Genomic DNA, 24,004 nt, shown 5'->3' on the forward strand with positions numbered 1-24,004 from the left:
CAAATAATAGCTGTGACTGAGTACATAATTTCAAATTAAGCAAATAATTCAACATATAACACGACCTCTATGGGTCCCAACAGTACCAACATGTAGCCTAAGCATGATTTCTAACATGACCTGAGCTCAATTTCTCTAACACATGGAGAATATATGGATAACGACAAGATTATTCAACTATACAGTTCCATGGAATTGACCAAGTCACAATTCCTATGGTGCACGCCCACACGCCAGTCACCTAGCATGTGCGTCACCTCAACACTAATCACATAACACGTAATTCATATTTCATACCCTCAGAATCAAGTTTAGAAGTGTTAATTACCTCAAACCGAGCAAATCTCTACTCCAATAAGCCCTTGCCTCGCGAATCGGCCTCCTAATGCCTCGAATCTAGCCACAAACAATTAGATATGATCAACTCAAGCTATAGGAATCAATTTAATATGAAAATGCTAAGTTCTATATCAAAAGTCAAAAAGTCAACTCAAAAGTCAACCCCAGGCCCATATCTCGGAATCCGATGAAAGTTACAAATTTCGGACACCCATTCAACCACGAGTCTAACCATACCAAAATTACTCAAATCCAATACCAAAATCTCGCTCAAATCCCCAAAATTCGGCCTAAGAAGTTTTCTCCATTTTCCCCAAATTTTTCATCCAAATCACTAATTAAATGATGAAATCAAAGATATAATCATGAAATTTAACCAAAACTAAGTAAGAATCACTTACCCCAATCACCCCTTTGAAAATATCTCCAAGAATCGCCTCCAACCGTGCTCCCAAAATCAAATTTGTGAAATGAACTCAAACCCTCGTTTTAAAAGTATTTAAGTCTACCCAAATGTCCCTTATTCGCGATTGCGGGAAAAGCTTCGCGATTGTGAAGCACAAACTCAACTGCCCCCAGAACTTACTCTAAGCGATCGCATACAAACTCATGTGAACGCGATGCATAGGCTTCCCAGGCCTACGCGATCGCGGACAAACCCACGCGTTCACATAGAACAACGCACGTGACCAGCTCTTGCTTCCTTCCTCTTTGCGAACGCGGCTTAGCCCACGCGTTGGCGATGCACTGCTTCCTCCAATTTACGCGATTGCGTACCAAAACTCGCGATCGCATATAATAAAAACCTCAGCTGCCCAAATCAAGCCTTCGCGATCGCGAACCTCTCCACGCGATCGCGTAGAAGGAAACCAGACATGAACACCAGCAAACTCCAGCAGTCTTCCAAGTCCAAAATTTGATCCATTAACCATCCGAAACCCACCCGAGGCCCCTGCGACCTCAACCAAACATACCAATAAGTCCTAAAATACGATACGAACTTAGTCGAGGCTTCAAATCACATCAAAAACATGAATCACATCCCAATTCAAGCCTATTGAACTTATGAACTTCTAACTTCTACATTCGATGTCGAAACCTATCAAATCAAGTCCGATTGACCTCAAATTTTACACATAAGTCATAAATGACACAACAGACCAACTTTAACTTCCGGAACAAAAATTCGAGCCCAGTAACTACAAAGTCAACTCTTGGTCAAACTTCTCAATTTCCAAAACTTCTAATTTTTTAACTTTCGTCATTTCAAGCTTAAATCAACTACAGACCTCCAAATCACTATTTGGACACACTTATAAGTCCAAAATCACTTTACGGAGCTATCAGAACTGTCGAAACTCTATTCCAGAGTCGTTTCAACATAAGTCAACATCCGATCAACCTTTTCAACTTAAACTTCCAACCTTAGACTAAGTATCTCAACTCATTCCGAAATATCCCCGGAATCGAACCAACTACCTCGAAAAGTCACATAATAACAATTGAGCAGAAAATAAGTAATAAATGGGGGAACGGAGCTACAACACTCAAAACGACCGGCCGGATCGTTACACTACCTTCTCAAGATAGGAGTAAGATGTGCACACACATTACTCTCCCTACACCCCACTTGTGAAATTACACTGGTTTGTTGTTGTTGATAATTACTTGCGTACTTTCTTGGTCTACCATTTTTATCATTTCAATTTTTAAGTACATCCATATTATTCAAGTAATAATGAATCAGATATGTCACGTTAACCTAAATTTGAAAATTCTAAGCAGAATTTCACTCCTATTTTCCTTATATAGATTTTTTTTTATTAAATTAATTATTGAAACTCTAACTAAGAGATGAACTTGCGACATTTTCATATATATTATTTCGTGTGTGTGTGAATATATATATATATATATATATATATATATATATATATATTATGTGAACAAAAGTACAAAGCTAAGATGGTATACACTTATCTCATTTTTATTATTTTTATTATTTTAAAGTACTTTAAGTAGCTTCTTTTTATTTTAAACTATTTTAAATGGTTTCCGTAATAATTAAGAATATATTATATAATCTTGAGTTTTTTTAAAAATAACAAAATTAAGTACTAGCAACTTATATATTGGTTTTAATTTATAAAATTAATGACGACTCTAATATATAGATATATGTGGAGGAGCAAAAAATATGTTCCAAGATAAATTTTTGGATTGATAGGGAAAACAATACTTACTAACAGTTTTGATATTAATTTAAATCTAAAAAAAGATTGGTTTGACTAACAAAAATAGATTATAATTTAAAACCTTTTACGCGAAAAATCGATAAATTGTTTTTATTATTGTATCTATTTTTCAATGCTAGGATTTTGAACATCGAAAGGGTGCATGGGTGGGTAGTTGAAATAAGACTGTCACATATATGAACTTTAGACGTATAAGAGTATTAAAATCGCGCAACAACCAACCCAACAAATAGACATCATGCTCTGCTGTAACAGTAAGGGAGGTCTTTATAGGCAGACCCCTCTATTTATTGTCTTCACGCTCATTGTTACCTTTGCCTCCTGCCAAAGTTAAGTTCTCACACAATTAAAAAAACAAATTAGTTCTCAACTGCTGCCACTAAAAAGGAAAAAGGAAAAATTGCTGCCAGGTTTACACATAATTTCTTGCTTGGTTCAAAATGCAAGTCGTTTTGGCAAAACTGACTTCAAAACTTTTGGTGTTCTGAAAAAAATAAGAAATCATTTCTTTTCAGATTTGCCCCTATTGTTCCTAATAGTAAAGTAGTACTCCCGTCTCTTTGTTTTAATTTGTTTGAACCTTTTCGAGATGCGATGGTCAAATTGATTAATTTTCGATGTGAATTCCGACATTAATTCTTTAAAATAATTAACAATTCAAAATATTTAAAAATTATTTTTAAAAAATATTGTTAAAACATCTTATTTGACTTCCTATGAAGTAGCATCCGGGTGCACTAAGTTTCCCTTATGCGTGGAGTCAGAGGACAAATATATAATATATTAAATTTTTTATTAAAATAAAATAATTATTTTAAAATAAATATTATATCTTAACACATGATTAATAGTATATATCCATAATACTCTCTCCGTCCACTTGTACTTGTCCATTATATTAAAAATGCATTTTAACTTTTACTTGTCTATTATACTAAATCAAGATAAAAACAGTTTTTTTTTTTTTTTTGTTTTACCCTTATTATTAACAACTTATTCCTCAAATCATTTCTCAAGACTTTTAAAAATGTTATCATTATTATAGATAAAATTATAAAATATGTACTTCATTTATTTTTTCTTAAACATAATGCAAAGTAAAAAATAAACAACTAAAATCTTCGCTAAACCTTCCCTATCGATCACAACTTTAGTCTTTAGTTGGGGTGAGTGCTGGCTCCAAAACATGAAACTTTTAATCTCATTTGGTTCCTTTTTTATACATACAAAAGGTACATTATTTCCCCTTTTAAGTATCTTTTTATGACAATAACTCAAAAGTAGATTACGTTATCCTAACTACTAAATTAAAAGGCTTGATCTAATCGGCATGTGATACCATAGTATAGTACTCCCTTCGGTCCATAATAAGTGATTAATTTATTTTTTTATTTTGGTCCAAAATAAATGTCCATTTATATAATCAAGAAAAAATTTAATTTATTTTTTCAAAATTATCCTTATGTACATATCCCTAAAAAGTCTTTTACTCCTCATATTAACTATGCTGCAATATTTAATTAAGGGTAGTTTAGTCACACTAACTATTTTTTCTAGAATTTTATATTTTCTTAATGAGTGTGCCCAAGCCAAATTGGTCACTTATTGTGCACCGGAGGAAGTATTTAAGACTGAAAAACCTAGAAGTACCTGGCAACTTTTATTTTTTTATGTTGATAGAATAGCCTGGTAGACACTCTGTTCGCGTTTGTCATCCCGATCCCTGTACTAAACAAAGTTTCATCCAGACACTTATAAGTGTTCAAAGTTAGTATTTTAAACCCCTCTGACTTGACCAAGTCTATGTGGCAACTTAACGGCTGAATTTGACAAAATACGTGTATTGCACGCGTGTAAGGAGCGTGAATATTAATATTTAAACCGAAAATAATTAAAATAAGGAAAAAAAGAAAAATAAAATACAAACATTAAATTTAAAAGTGAAAGAAGAGTGCTTCTTCTATTTCACGTCCCCCCCCCCCCCCTTCACGTTATCCATTTTAACCCCAAAACCATTGCAACACAGTCCTCCTCCACCACCTCTTCATCAACCAATAACATCCCTATACATCCGAAATCACCGCCAGATTGGCAGTAATTTTTGGAAAAATTTCTTTCCGACATCCCCAATCCCCAACTTTTTAACATGAGCTTTTGCAAAGAAAATAAATAAAAATAGTGGAAGAAGATTGCCGATAAAACATGTTTCCAACAAGTTTATCTATAGAGAAATTTTAAAAGTTTTGGGTGAAGATTTTGGTGATGATAGTCTTTTGAGTGGTTATTTTCTAATGGCCTGTTCTTTTGGTGGTTAGACAATTTTTACGATTTTGGGCTAAATACAGAAAATTTTATCAGTTTATTCTCTTGATTATGTGTAACATAACATTATTACTTGTGGGTCGTTTTGAAGGTGTTGGTAAAGATAAAGGGAATGATGGGGAATAAAGATGGTGAGGGAGGAGGAAGGTAGTAGAGGAGATGGTGGAATGTTTTTTTTTTAAATATGAAAAATAAATTCATGATGATGTGTCAAAAAAATCTGACGGGGACACTGATGTGTCATTCATGTTGGGGATTTGAAGAAACACGAGAGATGAGAGGGGGTTAAAACACTGATTTTGAACAACTATAAGTGTATGGATGAAACTTCGTTGAGTACGGGGACCGGGATGACAAACGCGAATAAGTACAAGTGTCTATCAGGTTATTCTGCCTTTTTATGTTAGTATATACTCCGCTCCATAATAAGTGACCATTTTATCTTTGGCACACCCATTAAGGAAATACGAACTCCTAGAGAGAAAAAATTCACTAAATTAACTTTAATTAATTGTTACCTTGACACATTAGAATATGTAAATAAGGGCGAATCTTAGAAAAATAAAATTAATTCCTTCTTGATTATATATAAATAGATACTTTTTGACCAAAATAAAAAGATAAAATGATCACTTATTATCGATCGGGAGTATTTCTTAAGAAAAACCTACCTCTTCGTCAGAAGATCTAGCCAGATTTCTGCTTCTGTCGGAGCCTTGGCTCACTACTACCAGTAAACTGCATTTCTCTTTTATATGTTTTATTGAGAAATATTTAAGGGGTAAAACAGTAAAAAGGCGAGCAGTAGTACTCAATATCCAAGTATAAAAAAGTACAACTAGTTTATCCTTATTTATGTCTTAAAATATAATTTTTTTTATTGAATATTTATTCTATTTATATGATATCTCCATCTTTAAGAATAATTACTACTAAGGATAAAATAAAAAAAAATAATTAATTATGTCTTGAACTTTTAAAATGACAAATAATTTGAGATAACTATTTTAATTTTAAAAATAACTGACAAATAATTTGAGACATAGTGAGTACTACTAATAGAAAAGTAGAGCAAGAGTGATCCGTTTAGTTTACCTTATCCAATATTTCTTTCTAAGATGTGTAATAAATAGTAGTAGTTAAATTTGTGCTATTAATATTTCAAGGGTGATGTCAGTTTGTTTTTGCAGTACTATTTACCTTTCTTGGATACTCTTTTGTGTAATAATTAATATAAAAACTTATTTATCGTTGGGATGGCATATATACTTAGTGTATGCAAGATTTTACACAAATAACGTCGTTTTTATGGACTTATAAGGACATTGAGTTTGGAATTATGACAATTTTAAAGGCTTACATGTTGTTCAAAACATTTCTAATTGTTATTTACAAGTATTATATCAAGCAAACGTGAACCTAATAATGTATACATTACTACTATGTTTTAGGAAATATTATTTGCAAACACGTACACAAAAAGATTCTATGTGCAGCGGACAAATACACTTACTATCAAATTCATACATTGAAGAGAGGCATTTGGACTTATTCTCAAGCAATTGAGAAGAAATTGGAATTGCAAACTGCAAATTAAATACTACTACATGGTGCCCACTCTCTGAAGCAAAAGAGATAAGACTTTGGAGACAGCTACTACTACTCGAGTTTAATTTGACATCAAATTTTAAACCTCTAATTCAGAGTTGTGACCTTCCATTATTGACAAAAGGGATTTCCAAAACTATTAGTAATTCAACTTCTTTTTTTTTTTTTTTTTTTCATTTTTAGATTTATTATAATTTTGGGAGCCAATAGCCTAGGAAGATATTTTCCAATTGTCCAAACCGAATTTAACATATATACTGACAGTTAAATGTTTTTTATAACTTCAAATATATTATTATCTATTATATAGATAACCGGTTTTTTTTTCTTCTTAATTTGATTTATTATGGGCGATTATTAGTAGTTATTATTTAGGTTACTTGATAGTGAATTTTTTTTATTAATTATATACAGTGTGTAAAAGTTAAATTCGTCCAAAAAATATTAGTGACAAATATCAATATGTAGGAACCTTTGCTTGTTTGTGGATATGGAAAATCAAAATTTTTCACAGGCATAGTATAAAATTCCTAAAAAATTAGCATTTTATAACTACATTGACAAATTAGTTTATCACAGACGTAATTAGTTTATTAAAGGTAAGTCACTAATTAAATATATGATATTGTATGTTCAACAAAAAGTACTTATTTTTATATGATTAATAATGAATTTCTTTGTAAGTGTAAATACAAAATAGTCTACCCTAGCTCTAAATTTGTAAAATATTTGGGAGACATGAGTGACGGAGAGGGTTTTAAGGATTTGATCTCAAAGCATCTACTAGGTTAATTAGTTTGTAAGCAAAAAGAAAATCCATCATTTAGTTAAATGAAAATTGTAGTACTTGCAATGACGAAAATTATCAATTAACATAAAGGGTTAATAGTCAAACAATTCTACCACCACAAACGGGGTATAAATGACATTTTCTAGTGAGAGACATCTAACCAAATTGGAACACTCAAAAATTTCTGATGTGACTCAGTATTAGATTTTGTCAAACATATCATTAAATTTGTTTCAATGGGCAAAAAGTAAACGTGATTACCTCACTTACAAAAATAGAATTCCAAGCATTGAAAACTCAAAAGGTCAGGCAAATGTCGATGGAAATATGTCTAATTTGTTGTATTATCAACGTATGGCCTATTGGCCTAAAACGGTCAAAATATAATGTGAGCACAAACTAATATTGTCTAATTTGGATCAATCTTATACTTTTTAAAAAAAAAAAAAAAGCTTACATCATTAAAAATATCTAACAATTTATAAATAAATCTTTTTTCTTTTATACTTTACATTTGAAATTTTTGTTCACACATCCAACATAGCGAACCGAAATTTAAAGAAGTATGGACTAGACTCTCTATTACATGTCTATTCTAATAACTTATATTGTGTCCAATTTCTTGCAACTACGTGACATAATGTACTAACATTGACTCATTGAATAAGACTTAGTTGAATATTGTAAGGTAGAGTTACATACTTAAATCCCACATTTAGTTTGGCATTTTATACATGCCCATTTGTCTTCTATCCCACCTCATCCTCTTTCGGAGAAATGATGAGAGACATTAATTATACACAAATACAAGCTTATTTCACAATTCATGTCACTCATTTTTATCTCATTGCGTGTCAGTACCTCCAAGCCTGGATATAGATTTAACTCTGTTAACTAAGACATAATAATAGCATGTTTGGTCATACCGGAGAAATCAACTTGACTTTTGGAAAGAAACAATTTGTGTTTGGCTAATTACTCTAAAAATCACTTTTGAGCAATAATTTGTATTTGACCAAGCTTTCCAGAAAGTGCTTTTAAGTATCAAATTACGAATAAGGACATGAATAGATTTACTTAATAGTTAATATTATAAGTAAATAAATAATCTTAATTTTTTTATTACATGCAATAATTAAATCTTTTCATTTTATTTAAGTACAATATGAAAATAAAATTTAAAAGTACTTAATTATTTTAATATAAGTTAAATATATTAAAAATCATTCAACAATATAAAAATATTCCCCCCTAAAGTCATTATATATTAAAAAGCTATCCTAAAAATAATAATAAATATTTATACCTTAATTTCCTAAGTATTAGGTTTGACGGTTATTTTAGTATATACTATATTTTATTAAGGGTATTTTTGGTAAGAAGAAAAGTTAAAAATGCTTCTGATTTTACTTTTGGAAAGAAATTACTTTTTTCTGTTTCTCAGAAATTGCTTCTGCTTCTTCCCAAAAACACTTTTTTTCCCAAAAAAGCTTGGCCAAACACCTCAAGTTAGGAAAAAAAAAGTGCTTTTGGGAAAAAAAATACTTCTAGCCTCTTGAGAAACGTGGCCAAACATGCTATATAAGTAGGGGTGTTCGTGGTTCGGTTTGGCTCGATTTTTGCTTAAAACTAAACCAAACCAACTAAGACAATTTTTTTAATATTCAAACCAAATCAAACCAATACAGTATAAATTTTATCGGTTTTATCGGGTTGGTTCGGTTTTTTCGGATTTTTTTATTTTTAAATATATAGTTTATAATGCAAAGAAATTGATATAAGTGAAATTAAAAAAAATTAAAAAATAAAAACAAGATACAAGAAAGCAAAACGTAAGGAGCATGTGACTAAATTGGTGTCATCTACAAATAGCTCGTCAATTAGGCAATATTTTTAAACATAGAGTTTTTTTTAAGATCAATCAAGAGGGCAGAAACTTCATATATATATATATATATATATATATATATATATATATATATATTGATGTGAAAAAAAGGAAGCATTATCTTTTGCAAGTCTGCAATAGAAAACAAAATTTAGAATACTAACATTTCATAATAAAAAAAAACTATCAAGGACAAAATTGATTTCTAAAGTAGAAAGAATCAGAGAAGCGATACAAAACAAATAAAAAATTACTTTAGAGGATAATAACCATAATCAATTAAAAATCAAAATACCCAATTTCTCTATTTTTTTTTAATGGAAAACACATTGAAAAATATATTGAAAAGTTAAAATTGGAGTAGTAGTTCTTACTTCTTACTGGGGTTGACATTATTGACAGCAAGAACTAAGAAGAACTTGAAATAGTATTATTCATTTGCTGGAAAATGAGACTAGCTTTAGTTTTCGTTGATATGATTTTGGCAATTTGCTTTTTAACTAGGGTTTTGCCTTTTCTTTTTACCTCAAAAAAAAGAATTTTATTTTATCTTAAACTTAAATGGGTTAGGGGACAAATGGGCTAGGGGTTTTCTACTCTACTAATTTGTATTAGTATTGGACTTGAGATGAGCCAAAATTATAAAAAAGATAGAGAAGACTCAATTAATATTATAAAATAAAAGACGTGCGCGCGCACACACATATATATTTTAAATATGTATATATTGTTGGTTTGGCTCGGTTTGCTCCGGTTTTTTTGTGATTTAATATCAAACCAAACCAAATATTATCGATTTTTAAAATTTAAATCCAAACCAAATCAAACCGAGTGATTATCGGTTTATTAAGTCGGTTTAACTCGATTTACCGATTCGGATCCGTTTTCCGGTTTCATTTGAACGCCCCTAGCTATAAGTATGGTTGATTGCCTTAATTATACATTTAGTTTGACAGCTGAATTTGTTGTGACAAGAAACGAAAGAAGTTGGTTCAATCGTCAATCACCTTCACCTTCCAGAATTATGCACAGACAAGGCTACCTTATAAAAATACACAAGAAAAACACACATGTTTGATCATCAATTGTCAGAAATGGATGATTTCGAACTAACGGTTCATTATTTAATTGATCTTTCTACTCTATCCGAGAGTTATTAGTATTTATAACAGATGTCTAGCAGAACGTTATTAGATCAAATGACAAAGTCAATACTAAAAAAAAAAAAGATGTTTTCTAGATGAAATGAAAATCGAATTCATGTAACAGCAAAGAAAGATTTCCTATTCTTTAACCGGAAAGAAATGTGGTCATAAAAGAGGGATTAACTAGAACAAAATTGATTATTCTTCCATATTCTGGACATTAGCTTCATGGGAGAATATGTAAGAATTAAATCTTGGTTTAAAAAGCTATGTATGGATGATATAATTTGCATAAACAACAATTCTTGAACAGCAAACAACCAGGTCATATACTCGATTCGTCAAGGTCTCCTTGATTCGTCCTCTGTATCGTACTATATATCTTATATCTCATGTATATAATGGCTCTAATTTTGTCTAAAAAATCACTTGTATATAAAACAAAGTACAGCAACTTGATGAAATATGAAATTCTTACTAAACATGGTCTAATTTCTACTCTTTTAGCCCTAGAGTTTCATTTTTATGAGTACTATTTTGCAAAGATTAATGATATTTCATGTAGCTTGAATTACTGTGAATCGAAACGATAACTCTAATAGTTATTGAAAGTGGTTGCAGGCAAACAACTAATTGGAAATGCAAAAAGGTAGAAAGACTGGTTGGTTTATAATCCAGAAATCTTTTTTTTACAAGTCTGTCAACAACATTGACACCACAATTCACATTACAGCTATTCTTGCTACAAAGTTACAATTACAAAGAGTCTGTCAAGGCTCATGAAGGTGACATTTCTTCCGATTTTGCACCTTCTGCTGGAAGGGAACTTAAGTCTCTAACGTCCGTGTCATGACTCTCACAAGCTTTCCTTTTGGGCGACTTTCGTTCATTGTTCTTGGTAAGATCCTCTAGAGATCTTAAAGCATCACTTGAACCAACGCTGACATGATCCTGCTCGGGGGCGTCTGATTTATCATCAGGAAGGGAATGATTTATTTCTGTGGATGGTGAAGGAGGTTCATCTGATTTTGATGATGATACATTTAGTTCTTTCCCCATGTTTTTCGTCTTCTCAAACATCATCTGAAGGTATTTCCCCTGTTCTTCAATCCGCAGCTGTAACTTTCTTTGGATCTGAGGAAAGATGTATCTTATTAGAATGATGAATTAACCCACCAAATGTGAAATGTATATCTCGTTACAACCATGGATATTAAAGATAAACCAGTAATCAAGGTTTCTGATCATTATAGAGTAAATTAAAAAGTACAATGGCCTATAAAAGGGTACTTTTCCCTCGAGGAAAGTGGTAAGGTTTAAGAAGGAAACGTCAATCTAACTCTAAACCAAACAGAGCATTTTATCAAAGAGAGCTCATATTTTAACAAGGTTAATCAAGCACCCGACCGTTAAATTATATCCAAGCTTATAATCCACATATTATCTAATTTGCCCGTTTGGGTCAGCTGATTAAAAGTAGTTGATAAGCATCATGTGTTGAAAAACACATTTAGGTGATGAAAATGATTTGATAAATAAGCAGTTACATGACTGGATAAAAGTACTGAAACAGATAATAAGCAGTTAATGTGTATTGTAAAAATTTGCTGATAAACACTTTTTCTATTAAAATGACTGACCGTTTAAGTTATTTACAAAAAGTAGAGATTTAAAAGTATTTTTACATAAAATGATGAATGACAAAAATACAACAGTGAGATAATCAGAAATTATGTTTTAGAAAGAGAATTTCGGAGATTACAAAAAACAGAAGGGATAAAATCATAAAAGGCTTGGCCAAACCAAAAGTGCTCATAAGCTGTACCAACTTATGTATTTTGATTTTAATCAAACGCGTATAAGCCAAAAAGTGCCTAGAAACTAGTTTAACCAGCTTATTAGCTTAGTCAAACAACCTCTGCCCCTCTCCTCACGTTCAGGAGACTCGTCTTCTCAATTGACAAGAAAATCAGGTGCAATAAAAGCAAGAAAGAATAGATGCACGAATACCTCAAGTTGTTCATGAAGCTGTTTCTGCACTTCCATCTGCATTTTCAATGCCTCTGTTATCCCCATAGTCCTGTAATCAGATTCCACATTAAGATTTAACAATTAGTTGCACAGAAAAAAGAAAGTGCTCTCTCCAAGGAATTTTGGAATTTGCAAGCTGAATGAGATTTGAAATAAACTGCTCTGACGAAGTCTTCCTATCATCCTATGTTACACAAATTAGTCCTTATATTTGTGTTGAATGACAGGGGCATGCACAAACTTCCCATATAAAATACCAAAGTTGTAAAAGATACCTTCACCTGTATTCTTGGACTTAATTCTTCTTACAAACAATTTGTAAACATTATACTATTACTCCTCAGCTTCATGACTAGTCAGTAGTCATACTAAGTCAACTAAATATGGATAAAGGGATAAACGTCTGTGCAGCTAAAATGGCATGTCTTAACAAAGATATTCACTACAAATGACATAGAGGAAATTCTTGTGTATAACATCATGCTTCTCGCACAAAAATAAGCAGTTATCCAAGATCGGTGATGAATTAGTAATATGTTGCAATATAAGCAGAGAAATACTTACATTTTTAAGTCCAGAGATGGCATCTCCGTGACGATAGTTGGCTTCTTTTCTGAAGTTCCTGTAATGAGCAGAGGACAGTCCATTCCTCAATTTCAATATTAATGTCTCAGGAACAATGAACAATATCTATTCAGCATCAGCAAAGGTAACTAAGTCAACTCCAATATTAATTAACATTCACGTATTTTATTGACTCAAGGAGAAGGAAAGATAGGCAGGAAATACTAGCACAATAAATATATTTACAAAGAAATATCTTGTAGAATGACATGAGACCATAGCTGAAGTATGTAATTCGTTCTCAATGCCCAAGGAAAGAAATTTCGAGAAAATCATTAAAATATGGTGCAACCTAATGCCTGAGCTATTTTAAAGTTTATCAAGTAATCAACGAGGCAACTTCTACCTTCAGAGGGATCTGGTTTGTATCTGGCAGTCCTATATTTCTGAAATTGAAACAAATGTATAAAGTGAATAATTAATCACCTGATATTGCAACAGGAGAACAGTCAGTGAAGAGGTTTAATTTATACCTGCAAGTGGCTTTTAACATGATAGATGGTTAAGCTTTCCACATTCATGAGCTTCAAGACACCCTTCGGAGTAGCTTCTGCAAAGTAAGATTGTGAGTAAGATATAGTAAAGTCATCCGACCTTAATAAATCTTCAAAATGAAGAGGCTACACACTTTCGCTGCCACCAAGCTTATTGACAGCTTCTACAAAAACTTCGTGAAGCTCTGGGGTCCACCGCATTCGAGGCTTAGATGTGGAAGATGATGGGCTACCAACTGGGCAGCTTTGCCCCGATGAAGCAGGAGCAGGAGGAGGAAGTTGCGGCTGTTTCGCAGGGATCTCAAACAGCTGACATGAGCATTAGAAACTTATGTTAACTAAGAACATGAAGAAAAAAAAACTAATATCGTCAAATCCAAAATGATTCCTAGAATAATGCACTTGGAAGGAAACACTAGACGAGCTTAAAGAAAGTGAAATGCACATTTTTCTTGCTTTCGCGTCTAAACCATATTCTGTTTAACAATAATTCAGCATTTCACTATACAAAGGAAGTTTAAATTTAACAGCAAAGGTTATGTTGGTGAGGCCAAAATCCATGAATTTTTTTTCACCTTTGTGCCTTGTTGAAAGTGAATGTCAAAACAGCTTGTACAGAATTTAACAAAACAAATAAAACAGGGAAATCAAATGGAGAAAGAGCACATATGACAAGATTAAGAATGTAGCGCAACGAAAAATATGGAGTACTTACTTAGAACTATACATTGATGTATTCTACCTTTTTTAACAAAGATATATCGATGTATTCTACTTCTCGCAGCTTGGCGTAAACCGGATGATATTCTGGAGTTAAATAAGCTATTAGAATTTATTAGCTCTCTCCTTTTAGTTTCCCTTCCTTTCTCTTCCTTTCCCTGGATTCCTAAAATACGTAAAGCATAATGAACAAACCTTAGGTTCTGGATCTGGAAAATTGACATCTACTAGGATATCACTCCAGCTTGAACCGAGAGTGTCATCATCGTTAATTAGCTGATCAGCCCAGTCCTGCCAATCAGATCTCTTAACACCATCATCGGATGTCATGACGCTGGCAAGGCTTTCCACTTGGCCATTTTGAACAGGAACATTTGTAGGAAAAGCAAGAAACTCATGAAATGAATTCTGTTTGTGGTTCCCTAAGGGGTCGGTATTCATCGAGGTAGAATGTACACTTGAGTGTGAAGCTTGGCTGGGTGACATAGAAGTCCCACTTGAGATAAATGGATAGTAACGTGGCCGAGTTTCTTGAGGAGAGGAAGGTAAAAAGTGAAAATCTCTGTGGGGTCCAGAAGTGGATGACAATAGGTGCCCAACTGTTCCACTCTTTGACGTCGATGAAATTGCCCGTGGAGAAATGAAGCTTGCAGTTAGCTCCTTCTCTGAGATGACATGAAGAGAATCTGGCAATTTGGGAAATCTCTCCTCCAATTTGGGCAAACTGGGTAAAGACGTAGGCGTAGCTCCAGAGACACCCATGCTACTGTGCTGTGCTTCACTAGATCTTGGCATATATAATGCAGGCCGCATGTTGATTTTTGTCCATAAATAGAACGAACGGAACTGACTTTATATTAATACAACAGTTTCCCAAATTCCTCTGCTGCCCAAACATAAAACGATTTTAAAAATGATGGCTCTCAAGCCTCTACACCCTGTGCATCTGTGGTAAGAAATAACTAAGTTCACATCAATAAAATTGGAGCGGAGCTGCATATGTGCTAGATAAAATTGAGAACCAACAGCTTTAAATTTTCTATGTGCAATCCATATATATATATTTGACACAGTTCGACTTTTGAGACAAACTTCGAGATTGCAATGATATGTCTGATCAATCTACCAAATCAATCAACAATACTATTTCAAAATATTTTGTCTGTAATCATTATGTTGAGCAGCATATTTCATGTAGTTTCTAATCTTTCACGCAGAACTTCACTTTGAGAATTTAGTCAACTTGATTCCAGAAAGGAAATAGTATCAAAGAGATTAAATGAAAGTAATAAAACTTTACCAGTTAGAGAAGTTGAAATGCGCATCATCAGTGGAGGATAAAAAACCATATTAAAAATTTTCAGGTGTTTTAAACAAACCTCAGCATTTGACTTCACTTGACCAAAAAGATTTGGCATTAAGGCCTTGTACTATAATGACACAACACTTAAAAAGCAGCAAGAACTTCTAAGGTTGTCATGGAAAGCATAAGGATTTTAGACGTTACATTAGAAAAGATGCCTTAGCAATGGATATTATACAACATGAATTTTTTATGACAAATCCTCATAAAGCATGAAGAAGATACACATCAAATGAAGATACAAGAAACAAAGTCTCCAAAGGCATCACAATGATGTGCAATAAAATTAGATTTGAAGCACCGTGGTGAAAAAGTCAATCATCTACCCAACCAGCAAAATTAAACGAAGAAGAATCACTATGCAACATCGCAACATTAAAATCCTTCAGAAATAATAGGATCTACTAGAACATTTTTACTATGAAATGAGCATGCAATTCAAAGAAAGTAAATGTCTCACAGATAATGATAAATTTACACACAATCTTCAAGCTATCATCATAGGCATCCAACAAAATCAAATCTATAGAAACTAGTAAAATGCAATATATACCAGAGCAAGGTTAGAGCCTAATTCTATTGTTTCCCATTATTGTTTACTGCAGGGAATTTGCCACTAAATTTTAGTTCCTCTGAGGCTCATGCTTTCTCCATTGATTCACTAACTGAATATAATTTAAAAACCTCCCACTTTGCTGACTATTTCAGTGCTAATTCAGAACCATACAAGCCTTAAAATCAGCAATTCTGATACCAATTCTGAGATACAGAAACGCAAACTTGTCTGACATCAGTCTGACCTGCGAGCAGTAGTTATTTTCGCAATAACTCTGTGAGCAGTATTTGTAAGCACAAAACTGACATGATGTAACATATGATGGTTCAAAGGCCTCTGACCTTCGAAAACACCCAAAACTTATGCCAAAAAAGTATGCATTGGAAAAGTATCTAAGAATATCTTTGGTGATATATTAATTGTATTTATTAATGTTGCACCAAAAATTACTTGCAAGTGTCAAATTTGCACCAAAAATTAGCCGATCATCAATGCAAGAGGGTAATTCACGCTTACATCATAAATACAATATAAGCAAAAGAAAACAATTAGCATGCCATTGAACGTTCAACCCCCTCAAAAGTTCTTCTATGTCTTTCTGTTCATATGCCAAATAACACTAAAGGCTGCAGTTTTCCATAAACTCTTCCCGCTACCTCCCAGCCTTTGTTTCCACCAACTATTCATCATCTTTCCATTATTCTGGGATGGACCAACTCGACATTAAACACGGAGTATACCAATGCACGTGACTCCGAAGTGAAGCTATAATGTAGCAAAAGGTGGTCAGTGTCCTTTCCCCGTTGCTTGCAGAAGCAACAGCATCTGATGGTTATATATCTTCTTATTCATAAGTTGTCTGCCACTGGAATAGCATCCCACAGACCTACAGTGCAATCCACATAAAATTTGCCACCTTTACTTGTGCTCTAAATTTCCATAATGATCTCCATGCGAGTCTTGATTCACTTTCAATGAACAAATGACTGTAAAATGACCTGACCATCAAGCATTTTGTCGATGATCTTTCCTCATCAATTTATCGTCCTTCCCTAATTGTTTGTGACTATATAGCCAATGCTTCCATCTATTGTATTCTTGTTACCCAGAAGATTATAGAGACTATAGCTGCATTTACTTAGAATATTGTCATGCTCAAGAAGATTATCTAGACTTACTATGTTAACCTAGTCTGCTCCCTTCAAATTCTATAAAATGATAAAACTTACATAATGCCAACTTTACATCCAAGTAGCTATTGGGATCTTGATTGAACACAGAAACATAACATTCTATCAAGAGGTGTGTTCTTGTCTGTCGCTGGTGTGTTCAGTTAGACCGTAAGACATTTAGCTTCATTAAACCATGTTGGGCATACAGTGGTTTCCTATGATCTAGGTGTAGTGGGGCTATATTCTCTTTCATGCATCCCTTGACTGTTCTCCAGCAATATTGAAGATTTGAAGTGCTATGTTTCATTGATGTGTTTGTAGAGTGGGATGAATACTGCCTTCAATTTCTACTGTTCTGCTAAAGAGCTTGACATACGATATTGTGATAAAATATTTATCTGACAATGATAAGCCACATTCTTTACCCGATAACATGAATTTGTGCCTATTATGATTTTGACATCCGAATGGAAGATCTTTTGATAATTAGGAGAGAGCAGCTTTGACATACACAACACTAGGAAGCTTGATGCAGAATGACTGTAGGTATATGGCAAACTGACCATGAGCAGCAGCAGAATAGAAAATTGCTACTGACTTGTATGTAAAATTGTGAAACATAAAGCAATGGAGAAGGTCTGAAGTCAAAGAATTCAAAGTAAATGTTGCTTCAAGGATCACATAGAAAAAATTCCTTAAGCTGCATTAAGCACCAACAAAGAAACCAATACATTTTCAGATCAAAGTAGGACACCAATAAAGAATCTTCTCTCGTTTTTAAAGAACATTACATGAATAGACTCCTACTTAGGAACTAACCAATTCTTGAATCTTAAGACAAGCAAGGTAGCTAAAGCTGATAAGCATTAACAGCTGCTGCTAAATTGATGAGACGACTCTAATATCAACAGCTGCAAACACACAAGTATAGAAGTACAACCAAAATGCCAAGCAAGACATCCAGTGACCAACCCAAAAATTCAATGGCCACAACTCAACCATAGCCAACTCCACCTTCCAATTTCATTTCATTAATTACACCCACCCATCACACAAAAGATATCACTTCCTCTTCTAACAAAACACTACAGTTCCAATGAAGTAGGGCCCACACACCAATTATAACAACAATCTCCTAAACAAAAAAAGGGTAGCACAGTGTGCTAAGCTCCCGTTACGTGCGGGGTCCGGGGAAGTACCGGATCACAAGGTCTATCAAGGGTCTATTGGGTCTTAGACAACATTTATGCAAGAGGTTGTTTCAATGGCTCCTAAACAAAAAGCAAAAAAAATAATTAAAATAAAATAAAATAAAGGAAAAGTAGGAACCACAGAATTGTTCTACTAGAGTTTCCAAAATGAAGAAAGCAATTAAATCAAATCTTCAAAAAAAAAAAAGATTAAGAAAACAAAAAGGAGCAACATTTCATAGAATTAGCAACAATACAGTTCAAACATAGCAGATTACTCAAACAAGCACAAGGTAAATCCAATAAAATAGCTCAAGAATCAAAGAGGGAGGGTAAAGCAAGAATTCCACATGGAATAAGAAGTGAACCTTAAGAAGCTGAAGAATCTGAGTAACAAACTCTGTTGGCTGTCGAATCCAAAGCTGGCAGATGAAGAGAGAGAGAGAGGCAAAAAAAGAAGGGATCTTTGGGCTAAAAAATATGTGGGCATGTGAAATTCTTCCCAAATTAGTTTCTTGACTTTATTATATCCAGTAAAAAGTTTTTTAGAGTGATTGATTTGGGCAATGATTATTGGCCTAGTAGCTCCTACTTTTGATTTTGTCTTGTCCCTTTCCGACTCTTTACCCTTTTGTTGGGGCGTCCAATAATTTGCGTGTGGCAAATTGTATATGTAAGCAAATTGTGTACTTGTTCATTTTATTGCCCCACTTGGTTTTATCAACGGTCGAAAACTGATTGAAGTTATAGTAGAGCTCCATAATTTGGTAAATATCAATTAGGCGTATGGAAAATTTTGTTATTTGGTATTAGGTATGATATTTGATATTTTAAAATGAAATACCGAAATATCGATATTGTATCGAAATATATATTATATTACATAATACACATATTATTAATTATAACATAAATATAAAAATCTAAAATTTTACTTTCATTTATTCTCTAAATTCATCAATTAACTCCAAGCAAGTAACAAAACATTTCTAATGATCAAATTTATTCTTTAATGTACAGTTTTCTCAAGATTGATATTTGTTAGTTTTGGACAAAACTTTTGTCAATAAATATTTTTAGTTTTGTACTTTGAGTACTTTAGTTTAGAATATTACAGTCTATGATTTTATGCACTACTTAGTATTCAAACCGAATAAACCGAAGTTACCAAACCTTATAAATCAAAACCGAAAGGAGAAAAATCGAACCATACCGAATTTAATTAGGTACGGTATTAGTATTGCATTTTAAGAAACCAAATATCAAAAATACCGAACCGAAATATCTAAATATCATACCGTACCGACCGACGAACATACCTACGTTATTGTTTTGGTGAGTTATTGAGAGTTGCGAATAATATATTGGTTGTTTGATGTGTCACTCTTGTCTTGTGAGGCCCCAATTAAAGCGGCCATTATTATACCATCCCCGTTCTATTTTAGGTTACTATTTTTCTTTCAAGATGATATTTTTTTATATTTATAAATAATTTAAACTTAAATATAAATTAAATTATTGACACCCAAAAAGTTTGGGATTTTGTTTTTAGAGGATAGGCTGTGCATGTTGGAAAAAGTTTTTGAGCAGAAGTAGTGAAATTAGTAAATACAGGTTTGTTATAATCCCGACTGAGGCGTTAACGGTTCTCCACTTGGTAGCTCTAACTAAATAGCTTTTGAAACTAAGTTTTTTTTTTCTTTTTGAAATTAACTATTTGATGTATCAATTATTGACCTTGATATCTTAGTAAATTTGAATTATTTGGTTTAAATTCGAGTTATTTTATAACATGTTTTATATCCGCAGAACTAGTTCATGTATTCATTGATTGTATCACTATATATACTTTTGAATGAAACTGACATCTAGGTTGGTGATATTGGTGGACATAACTCAATAAGTAGACACTGTATTAGCGGGGACGAACCTAGCTTATAAATTACGGTTTCATATAGCATATATATATATATATATATATATATATATATATATATATATATATATATATATATACTATAAATATTTGATTAAGAACTCAATTATTATCGTATATTAACTTGAGATCGTTATTGAATCACAGTAACTTCAAATTTTGGATCCACTGCTTTAACCCATGATATAAGTTCACATCGTTTTGTTTCAGGTATCTATCAAAATTATTAATAGAACTGTAAAACCGTTCCCTACGAAGCACCATGAATGATTGATGAAAATTAACTTTTATTAAGTCGTTTACTGTTACATGTCTTGTTTGGCGCTAAAAATAAGGAAATAGAAATTACTGTAACGAGCGAATTCAAAATTTAAGTTCTATAAGTTTAATTTTTAAAGTTTTCGATACTAAACTCATTATATTATTAAAATGATGAGTTTATATCAATTATTTTTTGTAATTTTTGTGAAGTTTACACATAAATTTATATAAAGCTCGAAAGTATTGGAATAAGATGCATGCTCTTGTTCTCGGTGGGTTTTAGGTTATGCTCGCTAAGATAACGAAGGAATGATATTTTCATACTTTCAACTCCTAGGATACCTTTAAAAAGGTGAGTGTAAACTGTGTATTCAATCTTTAGCTAATTTAGATGCTCCTGAGGTAGGACAATGCATTAACAATTAAAGGAGTGGAAAAAAAAATATCGACTTCTTATTGAATACTACGAAACTTGAACTGATTTACTTGACGGAGCTACCTACATTTATGTAGTACAAATTACTCCCGTATAATTGTCTCAACTTTATCTTTTTTTCCCACCTCCTCTTTCTCTCTTAGCATAGTAATTTTGTAAAGGTAATTATTATTATTATTATTATTATTATTATTATTGACCAAACAGGTATTTTTGTTGCATCGGAGTCTTTCGTAAACTAACTAATATTTAACCAAAGAAATTTCACTTTGGACTATAGTTATCTCAGCACCGATCAAAAATTCCCAATGAAATCCATTCTTGTTATACATTTGTTTCATGATCAACATTCAACTCTCTTTTGTAAATTCATAGTGTTGAATCAATTAAAGGACCGAAGTTATATCACCAAGACTCAAATTTTTACATATTATATATAAATGTAACTATTATAATCTGCATGATGAAGGATTTTTCCCATATTGGCCACTACCAGTTGCTCCAAGTATAATTTAAGGCAATCAACTTGAACATGTATAATATACCCGATTTGAGACACAATCCATCTTTAATTTGGTTGTAAATATACTTTTATAAATAAACTATCAAGACTAGTTTAGATGTCTCTTTACAGTAATTGTGACGGAAAAAACACACATAAGAAATATATATTTTTTCAACTCTCGCAAACTGAATTTTATATATCTCCCAGACATAATAACGTGCCATGAATCCTCATTTCGATAAGGGCACAGTGAAACAAGAATACCTATACTTTACTGCATTAGAAGCTTGCTATCCATGCCCTGAAAATTAAGGAGATACTTGGTAACATGCAAGTAAGGATTTATCTCACTTATATCTAACTTACAAAAATAAAATGATTTTCGAATTTGATCATTTCTTTAAATTGAGTTCGTGCATGGATTAGTTGTACTGCTTTTTTTAACGAGTCATCCCTGTGACTAAGATTTTGGGCGCGATTACTTAATTTGGGACACTTTGCAAAAGCGTTAGTGAAGGAACATATATACTTTCATTTGAGAATTGTTTGAAAAGGACTTATATTCCTTTCCCTTTTTCTGTTGACATGGAAAATTAATTCATTTATATTGTAATTAAGTTAAGATAATAAAGATGTTGTTAGAAATCTGTATTCGAAAATATATTCAAAACCAATAGCAATGGAAAAAATCAGAAATGTAGAAGAACAGAAAATGAAACTGAGCCCACGGAATTCACAGTGTTTTCTTAAGAAACTTAATCCCCTCCTAGTACCCGAGGCTTAAGATTATTTCCTCCCAGGATAGAACGGATAACCTCACTGGTGTAGCAGTACTTCAAACCTCAGTGATCAACGAACTCAAAGAGCAGTAGTAAATCACATTTACTGCTTTCTTTTCTGTTAAAACAATGCAGTAAGAATAAGGAGAAATTAGAATTTTCGTTAAGAAAAATCTGAAGGGGAGTTAATGTATTTATAGCCAAAAAATGTTAGGTTATACTGAAGAGTTACTACTCTTCAGGTAAGGTTGTAACTCAACATGGCTATTTTATAAAACGGCCATTTATGCAAACCGCCAAATTTAATTTATAACGGGAAAATGAAAATGGAGGACAATTGAATTACTGTTACAGTAACGGTCTAATTTGGATTAATTAATACTGCGTTAATATTAACAAATAAATTTGGTCCAAAAGATTAATCAATCAATCATTTGACCAAAGCCGAAACCGAAGCCGAGCGAGCGACGACGACAATGGCACAAGGCTTGCCTTCTTCTCAACTCTTTAAGAGCTAGAAGAAGAGCAATTGTATATATTGTTTACCCGAAAAATGAATAAAGTTGAATTTATACGTAGTTCTATGGGTATGTGCTATAACTTGACACAAATCGTAAGAGTAAATAGAAATATCAAATATTGACTGTAGAAGATGAAAAATAAGCAAAGTTGAAAAGAGGATGATTTATGGATTAAGCAAGATGAATCAATCTATGAAGCTAAAAAGGATAATTCTTCAATATGGGAGTGTATGATATCTGAGTTACAATATATGCAAAACTTCCTCCTTTACAGAAATATAGCCGTCCCTTTTATAGTGGGGAGATTCTACTTTAGATATAATTAAAAATACATAGTGGGGAACCCATGATAAATCAGTTTTTTCCTAATTCCCGCCGAGATTCTCTCCTTTAGTGCGGCTGTAACGGCTCTTGTCTATGAGCTCAATCTTGATTGGACTCGGTATTGGTCGGTTTCCAGTTTTAGAGCTCGATGCAGACTCGGAGTCCGGTATTGACTTGGGCTCGGTATTGGTTGGCCTTTGTCTCTTAAGCTCGATTTCGTCGTTTCTCAGTATAGTTCGATTTGGACTCGAGCTCAATAATGGCGTCGATTTCGGTATTTAATATGACTCCAAAACTAGAAGCTTGTTCGTGCCTTCTTCAAATCTCACCTCGATATTATGAAGATGCTCGTCGGTCCATCTTCACCAATCGTACGAAGGTTGAAAATGGTTTTGACCGTATACAGATAGTCCCCTCGTTTCTCGGGAAGGATGTGGCGAGAAACGATATGATTTCCCAACGGCTCGATTAGATACATGTTGACGTTTGCATCGAGCTCGATCATGACGTACGTGATAGCTATCTCGTCGGTTTAGTTTACCAAGGCATTTAATGCGTGTCAGATGATGGTCGGCCACTGTTGATACTGAACCGACATTTCTCAATCTGTAAATAGCCCCTTTCTTTACCATTTATCACTTTTACATCTCCAATCTCCAAATTCTCTAAAGTTCTTTCTTGCATCTTCTGAGTTCATCTGTAAATCTATGATTTTTCACTGTAAAATCTTTCTTCTGAGATTTTT

At 32.8% G+C, this 24,004-nt stretch overlaps 1 protein-coding gene across 2 annotated transcripts; it reads right to left on the bottom strand.

Moving 5' to 3' along the window:
• Positions 1-10,997: 10,997 nt before the first annotated feature.
• On the bottom strand, positions 10,998-19,051 carry LOC104090413 (protein PHOSPHATE STARVATION RESPONSE 1-like). Of its 2 annotated transcripts, XM_070175126.1 has the most exons (9): positions 18,866-19,049; positions 16,652-17,263; positions 14,412-15,162; positions 13,631-13,805; positions 13,476-13,552; positions 13,349-13,388; positions 12,943-13,000; positions 12,358-12,427; positions 10,998-11,481 (listed from the first exon to the last, which is right to left on the bottom strand). In XM_070175126.1, exons 3-9 carry the CDS (start codon positions 15,027-15,029, stop codon positions 11,125-11,127), a joined length of 1,395 nt encoding a protein of 464 aa, XP_070031227.1. In that variant the 5' UTR covers positions 15,030-15,162; positions 16,652-17,263; positions 18,866-19,049; the 3' UTR covers positions 10,998-11,124. The 2 variants fall into 2 exon arrangements, with proteins under 2 accessions (XP_070031227.1, XP_009593796.1); XM_009595501.4 differs by lacking the exon at positions 16,652-17,263 and having other exon boundaries at positions 18,866-19,051.
• Positions 19,052-24,004: the final 4,953 nt, after the last annotated feature.

This window comes from Nicotiana tomentosiformis, chromosome 5, assembly GCF_000390325.3.
Source record: "Nicotiana tomentosiformis chromosome 5, ASM39032v3, whole genome shotgun sequence".
Lineage (NCBI taxonomy): Eukaryota > Viridiplantae > Streptophyta > Magnoliopsida > Solanales > Solanaceae > Nicotiana > Nicotiana tomentosiformis.